This window comes from Electrona antarctica, assembly GCF_951216825.1.
Source record: "Electrona antarctica genome assembly, chromosome: 11".
In the NCBI taxonomy this organism is placed as follows: Eukaryota; Metazoa; Chordata; class Actinopteri; order Myctophiformes; family Myctophidae; genus Electrona; species Electrona antarctica.
In genome coordinates, this window is record NC_136792.1 from 23,865,659 (window position 1) to 23,876,083 (window position 10,425).

General features: G+C 40.9%; 1 protein-coding gene across 3 annotated transcripts in view; it reads right to left on the reverse strand.

The window, feature by feature from the left end:
• Positions 1–982: 982 nt before the first annotated feature.
• The window catches only part of spcs2 (signal peptidase complex subunit 2), a 10,022-nt gene continuing 579 nt past the window's right edge, over positions 983–10,425 (reverse strand). The window contains exons 2-6 of one of the 3 annotated variants that reach the window (XR_013791153.1): positions 6,972–7,055; positions 6,088–6,248; positions 2,981–3,115; positions 2,310–2,681; positions 983–2,223 (exon numbers count right to left, since the gene is read on the reverse strand). Coding sequence is in view for 1 of the 3 variants with exons in the window: in XM_079514651.1 (XP_079370777.1) it covers positions 2,495–2,681; positions 2,981–3,115; positions 6,088–6,248; positions 6,972–7,055 (567 nt within the window). In the remaining 2 variants the exon portion in view is untranslated. Of the gene's footprint in view, positions 2,682–2,980; positions 3,116–6,087; positions 6,249–6,971; positions 7,056–10,425 lie in introns of all 3 variants that reach the window. The other 2 variants (XR_013791154.1, XM_079514651.1) reach the window with 2 other exon arrangements.

Sequence of the window (10,425 nt, forward strand, 5' to 3'; positions counted from 1 at the left end):
TATTTAGAATCAAATAAAAATACAAAGCACGCGGCGCACATTAGCCTTCTCGCTCTCCGTTCTGTTCTTCCTTCCCTGGCTCGCGCGGTGCGTGCGGTGATGCGCGCGCCGTGGGTGCGAAGTGGTGCGTGCGTTTTGTTCAGAAATCCACTCTATAGGCCTACCTACAGTCTGTGTGTGTCTGCAATGGAATCACAATATGTTATTTATTTATAATAATTTTGTAGAAATTCTACTTAAAAAATGTGTTAGGTCCACGTTGGTTACTGTCCACAATCCACATGACAAACAGAAATAGTAGGATAATACCATTTTTGTTTAATGAGTTTAACGTTACTTTGTGATTATAGCCTATAGGATTTATTTTACATTGGAAACTATGTGTCGAACGTGATGCCGGTGATGGTTTTGTATCGGACAACTACCGATACAAAACCATTATCATGACCTAAATTAGCCGATACACTGTACAATCTTAGTGTTGGACAATAGAGGGCGCCCCTGGCTAACCAACACTAAACTGTGCGTGTGTCTGTTTTGTTTCTATAATAACTAAACCATATTTCAGCTACAGAACGTCTTAAACGCTTGCCAAAACATTTAAGCCTACAAGGTAACACGATGATAAATTTGACATTCACACTGAGTGAGCCCTAGTGAGCCCTATAATAGGCCTAACTTTAATAACTATATTTTTCAGTGTCACCATTGTAGCCTATTTTATATAGGTGTGAACTTTGGCATCAACTTGACCAAGGACAAGCCAGGAGCTGACCAGTACAATTACAGTACTATTGGTCACTTGTGGAGTTGATGCTGAGCAGACAGTAGGCTACAGTACAATTATTGGTCACTGGGAGCTGACCAGTACAACAATTTCATTGGTTTGTTTTTACTGTCGGCCACAGGGAGATGACCAGAACAAAACCATTATCCAATAACACAATGTGTATCAAATTGAAGTAACTTAGTTCTCATCCACTTTTGTTTGCAATATTGATGTTTTATTTCTCCCAAAAAAGAAAAAGCAGCAGTCTCTCACTTGTATGATTTCAACTCAAGTCTTCTGAAAAAGTACAAAACGTGGGCAAATGAAATTGCATTATAATATAAAGTGGGAGTGGGTTAATAAGTATTGACACAAGAAGATTTCTGAGTGCAGATTTTATGCGTCATTACAAAGAAACCCTCTTTAACACTGAGACGAACACTGTCTCCCCTTCCACTTAAAACATACCTTTATACCCAAAGCACAGTTGTATCATTTTGTAACATTTATGGCAAGAATTATTTATTCATATGAAAACTAAACCCTAGAAATGATGAACAGTGACCTTTCTAATAACAGATGAAAAGTATAGTTTTGTAAGTGTTTTTTTTTCTTCGAAATATAAGACCAGCTGAAAAGAACAATGGATGGATATGGAGTCTAAACATGGGATTGAGCGGGGTCTGTAAAAGGTCTGCTCCTTTTTTTTACCCCTTCTACACCAGTCGTGTGGGGGGGGGGGGGGGACAAATTATTGTGTGTGTGTGTGTGTGTGGGGAGGGGGGGGGGGGGGTACACTTGAATTACCTTTAATACCTTTTTAATACCAAATATTAGGAGGTGGCAAACAAAATAGCTCAAAATAGCTCATAACAGGCGTTGCCTATATACTTTCCCTATTTTCACAATATTATCTGTGGAACCGAGTCAAACAAAACACACACCAAGTGCTTGTTATGGTGTGTGTGTGTGGGGTATTCAAATATGATTATTTTTTGGGGGAAGCAGCCTGAAGCATTTGAGAACCTTTGCTCTACACCAAATCTTCTCGTCCAAAAACAGCCGATCTACAAGCCGACAATGCGTTGCGATTTGTGATCTTATAGTTGTTATTTTTGCGTCCCCACCCACCCCCCAGAATAGATGGTCACCGTTACTCAACGTCAGGTCCAACCAGATGGTCCAAATGGAACCCCCCTTATGGGTCTGTAACTGTGTACAATGTACTCATGGATTGAAGCAAAATTAATCAGTACGAGTTCTAATGTGCGATTTGTGAAACAGCATGAAAGGTGCCCCCAAAGTAGAGTGCCCTTTCCTAAATTCATTAGCTCAATATCTCAGACATTAGGGTGTAAGGAAAGATGCTTCTGAATATATTGCTAGGTTGACCAATGCTCTAATCTTAAAAGAACCGAAAATAGCCGATCTACAATTGAGCGCCTGTAGATCGCCTATTTTCGATTCTATAGAATCAAAATGCCCCAAATCAGTCGTGAGAACTTTAATCCATGTGTAATCGCAGATTTAACAAATGTACAAATTCCATTTGTGAACTCTCATAGTTACAGACCTGTAAGCCTCCATTTTGGCCTGATGGTTGCCCGACCAAACGTTGAGAAACAGTTGATTTAAGTGATTAAACGCCACATCTGTTCAGGACCATCTGTTCTTGTTGGCATGGAAACATATACTATCAAAAACCTGATGAAAACATTAGGATTGTCATTTGGTCTTCTTCTCTGTGGCCAGCGTGTCATGGAGTTTGGAGATGCACTTCTCAAACTGGTCCATCACCAGCGTGCCGCTGTCGTCGAAGAAATAGGCCACAGACTTGGTGAAGTCGTCCTCACGGTACGAGTTGGTTTTACCGTCCGTGAAACACACCCTGAGTGTGTACTGGTCGTCAAACCTATGGTAAACAAACATACAAACAAAAGGGAGTTTAAATGATGTCAAAGCTACACCCTCAGGGCTGGCAGTGGCTCAGGAGGAAGGCTCGATCCCTGCCTTTTCCTGGCTGCTTATCGAAGTGTCCTCGGTGGGCATAGTTTTCTCCTCCATCATCCGTGTGTGAATGGGTGTACATTGCAAATGGTTGAATGTTGGAGAAACATACATAGTTATTTATATATTACATCTACACTGAATTTAAACTGAAATACATAATGCTAAATGGTGCATTGTATGTATGCAGCATCTAAATGTCACCTTTTCAGACTGGAGGAGAGCTGCCACTCATGGTCAGGGTCCATGCCTGCAGGGTCTTTCTGCACTGCCACCAGGAAGATGCTCTTCTCTTTGTATGATGTGTACAGAGTCAGGATGCCCATCATTATGAAATAAGTACAGAGGGGTTAAGGAAGAACAACTATAGTGAGGTCAGTGCAGAGCACAATCAATAGCACAATGTTTGGGTGTGTGGGATATTGTCGCTGTCAGGCAGAAACCTCGTATCTCCATATTCCATTTTTTTAAAAGTTTCACGTAAATGAATGCCCTACTTCGTCATACAAGAGTGTCATGCAAGAGTGCTGTCGCTTCACAGCTAGAAGGTCCTGGGTTCCATTCCCGCTGGGGACGCGTGTTCTCTCCTCCTCAGTGCCCATACCGGAGGTGGTTGGCGAAAGGGCCTTTCTGTGTGAAGTTTTCATGTTCTCCCCGTGTCCCCTAGGGTAGGTACCCTCACAAAAAGACATGCACTGCAGTAATCCTGGTCTCTAAACTGCCTCCCCCTGGCCTCCACCTGATGGGAGGAGAAAGGAACTGGTTGGAATAACGTGTTCCTTCCACGCGCTACGTCCGGCCGGGGAAACTCCCCCGTCAGGTGAAAAGAAGCAGCTTGAAATTCCTCATGCATAGAAGGAAGCATGTGGTCAGTCTGCTCCCACCCCCCCCCCCCCATATGTATAATCCAAACTCCTCTGTCAATTGTAAACGAACGGTAACATGAATGAACTTGTCAGAAATAAAATCAACCACGGTTGATTTGATTGATCATAAATACAGGCACTTTGATGGGAAAAAGCGATGCGATGCCCATGGAGAAATCCCAGATAGTTAAGTTACCTCATAGTCATGCTGCATGCACTGTTGGTCGATGAAGAATTAGAATCCAAGGTTTGTCAATAGTATTATGGTTTATGGTTGAAAGTAAATCATACTAAGTAAACTTTAAGAAGAGATCTGCAGTCATTGTGCTGCAGACAGTGCAGAGTGAGAGCAGCTCCGCTCTGCTAATTGATCTGACATTTGCACAACTTGACTGGCATTACAGTAATTAGTTATTTGCCAGCACCTGCTCCAATATAGGCCTAAATCAAATCAAACTTTATTTATATAGCACATTTAAAACAACAGAAGATGACCAAAATGCTGTAGGCCTACAGGCTGAAACAAGTGGAGCATCACTGGCGCACATTATGGTGTGTGGGTGGGGTGTTCAAATATGATTATTTTTGGGGGGGAAGCAGCCTGAAGCAAAAAGAACAAAAAGAACATCCTTAAAAAAAACATAATTAAAATAATATGATCAGGTGCAATTAAATGCCAAAGAGAAAAGGTGTGTTTTCAGTAGAGATTTGGTCTGGGTCTGTCAGAGCTGCTCTGCTGCATGGGAGTTCACAGTGATGGAACAGGTCAGTCTTCAGACAAGAAAAAAAAAAGATATCGCTGACAATGGCAAAATCAGTTCTCCGCATCACCAAAATAAATCTATAGGCCTAGTTTCATTCGTGCCATTATACTCAGCCTATGCACAACGATTGTTTTAATTCAAAGTGGTATAGCGATTCTGTGAAATGTTTGTTGTCATTCCAAGCGTCCACAGCGCATGAGATTGCAGATCTTGGAATTTTCAGTGTACGCACTCACCATGTGAATCCAAGCAGGTCCTCACAAGTATAGGTAAAACACCACCAGGCCACCACAAGGTCCTCAGCGCAATGATAAAAGTTCAGATTTCACTAGTGGCATATTCAGGCAATCCTCAACAGATTGTTATAAATATAAAAGTGATCTATAATCTGTTAAATTTATATTTTCATTTGAGTGCAAGTAATGTTTTTATATGCCTTTTATCAAACATGGTAGCCTATATTTAATGTCCACTGAGCTGTGGTGCGCTTGCCTACACTCTCTCAATTAGGGATTTTCCCAGCGGTTATTTTCACTCTCGTGTACAACCTTTATTCAAATATTTTAAAATGCAACCACACTTTTGATTTATTTTTCCTGGGACTGCAGCTGCACTTGTTCAGTTGACTTCTTTGTTGTTAACACAAGGGGGGAAAGAGGACGCGTTGCAAGGCACAAGCATGGCTGGCGGACCAAAATGGTCCGCTTTTTTTTTATAGAATAGATTTTTTATTTCAAGATCGATTCCCGTGCTTATCGAACGAACGTCGATTAATCGATTTTTTTGGGTCAGCCCTAGTTCATGCAACCACCTAAAAGAAAGCGACCTAGATGCACTCCATAACAAGGCACTCACACACAGCGAAACTCTAGAGAGATGCCCCCTCAGCCAGCTGGCCCTGGAACTCCGGGCACAAACACAAACAGAGCCACGAGATAGAAAACCCATTGGACTAAACCAAATTATAAAACAGCAAAAGGAAAACTACCTGACACATTGGAAAGAAGCAACACAAAAGCAGAGTAAACTAGAATGCTATCTGGCCCTAAACAGAGAATACGCAGTGGCAGAATACCTGAGCACCGTGACCGACCCAAAACAAAGAAAAATCCTAACTAGGTACAGACTCAGCGAACACAGTCTTGCGATCGAGAAAGGCCGTCATAGGCAGACCTGTATCCCGAGAGAAGACAGACTATGCACCCACTGCACACAAAATGAAGTGGAAACCGAGCTACACTTCCTAACCATCTGTCCATTGTACCAAGACATCAGAGACACATACTTCCCACAGATTACAACCACACACGGAGATTTTGAAAACATGACCAATGACAAAAAACTCCCATATCTGCTGGGCGAAGTACAACAATGTGCAAACACAGCAGCAAGATTTGTGAGTTGCTGTGATAGGAGAAGGATATCAAACGGAACACAACCACCCTAAAGACTAATCATTGTGTATATTCCTGCACTATACCTGCATCCAGTGATCTTGGTACAATATAGAAATTGATCTATTGAAGATTCTGACGTTCAAATGTACATATTTTTTGTTTTGATTGTATTGCTGTATTGTTGTATTGTGCTTTCTGCTTTGGCAATGTAAACGTATGTTTTCTCATGCCAATAAAGCCCTTTGAATTGAATTGAATTGTGTGTGTTTGATGTGTAAGGATATGAGATAACGCAGCATGCCAGGACAGGTTTGGACTCTGGGAAGGGATGCAGGAAGTCCCAGACCAGAGCCACCATGGCGAACACACATGACACTGTGCAGATCAACAGACGACCGTCTACTAGATTGAAGTTCTCCAAATAGCAATACTTCTCCAACAAGACCTGCAGGAGAGGAGAGAAGTCATAAAAAGTAGAAAGCAAAGAAAAACGTAAGGAACAAATAACATAAAACAATTATAAAAGATCAATTATATTAAAGTGTTCAGTAACAGAATATAATAATAATATATTAAAGCAGGGGTCTGCAACCCCTAGAGGGTCCTAAGAGTTACTACTGTACATCAACCACCCTAGCATCGCTATTCTGAGGAGAACTTTATATATCAGCAATATTTGCAGTGCGAGGCGTTGTGAGTGACCTTTTAGATCAACTATGTACGGCAAAGAGGTTCGTTGTAGAGGGGAAAATATTTACCGGTATATATACGTATATTGATAATTTATGTGGTTAAATGTCTGAAAATACACATTCCAATAGTGATGTCAGACAAGTCTATGAAGCCATGTATGAAAGCTACCGGTATACAAAAAGTTTCATCTGCAATACAATTTTATACAATATGAAGTGGGGGGTCCCTGCTTCATCTCTCTCTCAGTTAAGGGGTCCTTAGCCTGTGAAACGTTGAAGGGGTCTTCAACGTTTCACAGGCTAAGGACCCCTTAACTTAGCCTGGCTAATAAGCCAGACAGAATCAGCCGTTGGCAAAAGAAAATTGCCTGCCGGCGGATAAATACCACACGACAGTGTGATTTGAGTCTGGTTTATTAGCCAGGCTACCCTTAACTGGCTAAGGACCCCTTAACTGGATTAAAGTATTCAGTAACCTTCTTAGCAGCATCGTCGAGTGAGTTCTTAACAGCGGCTCCGTCCCATTTATCAATCTTCACTGGCTTCTCGTCGATTCTCCACTGGAAACATAAAGCATGTGCACCATGATCAATCACCACGCTAATAATAGCACTTATGAAAAACACCCTTGCAAAATGAATACATAAAAATTCTTGGAAATTAACAAAGCTAGGTAATTAATAAAAACTTCTTATTTTCCTTTCTGTTGTTCCCTTCAGGGTTCGCCACAGCAAATCATCTGCCTGCATCTCACCCATCCTCTTCTTTCACACCAACTATCTTCATGTCCTCTCATCTTTCACTACATCCAAAAACCAAAGAGGCCTCCTGCCTAACATCAGCAATCTCTCTCTCTCTCTGGCTTTAACTCCAAAACCTAACATTTGCTAATGCCTCTGATGTACTCGCTTCTATAAATCCTCGTTACTCCCAGAGAGAACCGCAACATTTTAGTCTCTGCTACCTCCAGCTCTGCTTCCTGTCTTTCCCTCAGTCATGAGTCATGACTGTCTCTGACTAAACCAGTCAACATAGCTGGTCTCACCACCCCCTTGTGCACCTTCCCTTTCATTCTTGCTGATACTTTCCTTAAAGGTGTAGTGAAATGAAACATACGTTTTTCACACGTTTAGACCATATCCGTGGTCATCATATGGGCATAGACCTACCTAACAATGGATGCCAAAAATTGGAAATTTTTAAATTCTCATTTGTGTTTTTATATCAAAAGTCCATAAAGATAAAAATGTAATTACTTCCTTAAAACGAAAACGTGCTGCGTGATGACGTGTAGAGATACACATCAATAAAAGCCAATAAAAATTAAGATCACCCATTTGATTCCCATTGCTGCCCGTCCTCCAAACACAGCTGCTACTGATTACAGAAATCCTCTGTTTTTAATCCAATTCAAGATGACATCCAGACAGTGTAATGTGTATTACTCGTTTTAAACTTAATCATCACGCTAGAATATGTATATAGGTTGTGTACAGGTTAAGAAAAAAAATCCCTTGCTTTTCTGCCATCTCTGTCACTTTGTAAACAAATCACTGCATCAGTGTTGTTTTTGGCAGCAAATTTTGATTTTAGGTATAGTCAGTCTCTTGAATAGTTTATTTAGTTTTAGTCACTTGGAATGTTTTAGTGTTAGTCTAGTTTTAGTCGACTAAATATAAGATTTTAGTCAACTAAATCTACAGTTGATTTAGTCGAACAAAATGTATTTTGGCGTGCCTTGATGCCACCGTAATGACAAAATAACCAATCTACAAGCTTGTAGATCGGCTATTTTCAGCATGCAACTAATTGTAAAATGACTTATAGTGGATCTCTTGTCACTTAGTCCCTTCCAAACATTTGTCCAGTTTTTATTTGTTGACGAAATTGTCAGTATATTTAGTCTTAGTCACCATAGCATAGTTTATTTAGTTTCTATTTAGTTTGTCAGTGAAAAAAGGTAGTCGACGAACATTTTTCGTCCTAGTTTTATTCGACGAAATCAACACTGCTCTGCATACGCGTGGACCTACTTCCCATAGCCTGGAGGGATGAGACGCTTTGAATGGTTCAGAAACTTAAAAATAAAATGCCCAAAAAAGCCATTTCACTACACCTTTAAAGACGTAACACCAAGCGCTTAGGACAGAGATTGATAAAAAGGACGGAGAATATTGATATCAAAACCAATCACATCGCTCCACAGGCTGGGAGCGTCTGATGCGCAACATTCAATGTTATTTTCCGGTGGGACGTCATCGAAAATGTTCCCCATTTTAAAATCTTAAAATGTGAATAACTCTTGATCTAAATCATTCCGTCCAATTCTAAGCAAATGTGTTAGACGACCCATTGCGGTCCCGTCGCTAGTCGTGTTACAATTAATCATGCCTCCCGTTGTTGTCGTTCGTGGAGTGTTTTGGCTACATCAAGCTACTTCAGCTACATCTGGGATAGCACCTGGTCTGTCCCTAATTGTGCTCCGCTGCTATAAATCGCTGGGCGCTCTGATTTAACGGATTAAATAACCCCGGGCGTTTGGGATGTTAATTTGGGAATTTTATTTTGAAGTTTCAGCCTCAAAAAGGCGGGCACTGACTTTCTGAACCAATCAGAGTGTCGCATCCCTTCAGGCTATGGGACGTTGCCACGTCTCATGCACAGAGTCACAGACACATACACGCACATGCAGAATGTTGTTTACAAATTGACAGAGACATGGGCAGCAAAGCTAATGGCTTATTTATAACCTATAATGTTTTCAGATATATTTTAGTGTGATGATTAAGTTTAAAACGAGTAATACACTGTCTGGATGTCATCTTGACTTGAATGAGATAAAAAACTGAGTAGTTCTGTAATCAAAATTATTAAAAATGAAAATGTTCGCATTTTTTTGGCATCCATTGTTAGGTCATTTAGGTATGGCCATAATGACCACATATATGGTCTAAAAGTGTGAAAATTTCACTAGGTCTTTCACACCTGACACGGGTGGTGTCTCCAGCCGTTCAAACCTTCTTGCACTTGTTTCTTCACCTCTTTCTGACACTCACCATTGCTCTGGAATGTTGACCCTAAGTCCACCCTCCACCATCATTACCTCTACTCCCTCTTGCTGCGGCTAACCTTCATTCCTCTCCTTTCCCGGGCATATGGAGACCCCCTAGATTTTCCTCTACCAGCTCACTGCTCTCACTACAGATCACAATGTTATCTGCAAACATCATGGTCCTGGCTCCTGGGGGATTCCTGTCTAACCTCATCCGTCAGGCTGTCCATCACCATAGCGAACAAGAAGGCCAGGGTCGTAGTGCTGAAGAATTGAAGACCCACTTCCACCTTGAACTCCTGTCACGCCCATAGCACACCTCCCAGGCCCACTATCTTAGAAGTCTCACACATGTCCTGCACCGCTCTAACATAGGTCACTCCAGACTTCCTCATAAAGTAGTATTAAAACTTAACTTAAAAGTAGAACAAGTCAATAAAATAAGACAAAAGACAAAATCAACAATCAACATTTAACCAAGCTGGTGAAATTGAACAAAGGAATACATGATTGTTGTTACAACACAAAATCTGTAGTTAAATAGGGCTATGAAATGGCCTGTCTGAATAGGCGAGTTTTTAAGAATCATATCCTTTCTCCAGACCTACAAAGGCACAATGCAACTCCCTCTGGGCTTTGAACTTCTAAAAACACCTTTAAATGGGAAATGTAAACATTAAATGTAATGAATAAATAAGGAAAAAGTGAATTAGATTAAAAAAACACTTCCGGTTTGACATAGGAAGCAAAAGCAGGTTGTGCAAAACTCTCCAGCTTGAGCAAAAAAAAAATCTTCCACATAAAGTTGTATTGTTCTGCAGAAACATCTTACTTACTCCAAACAAAACGTACGTGTGCATATTTATCAACATGTGACA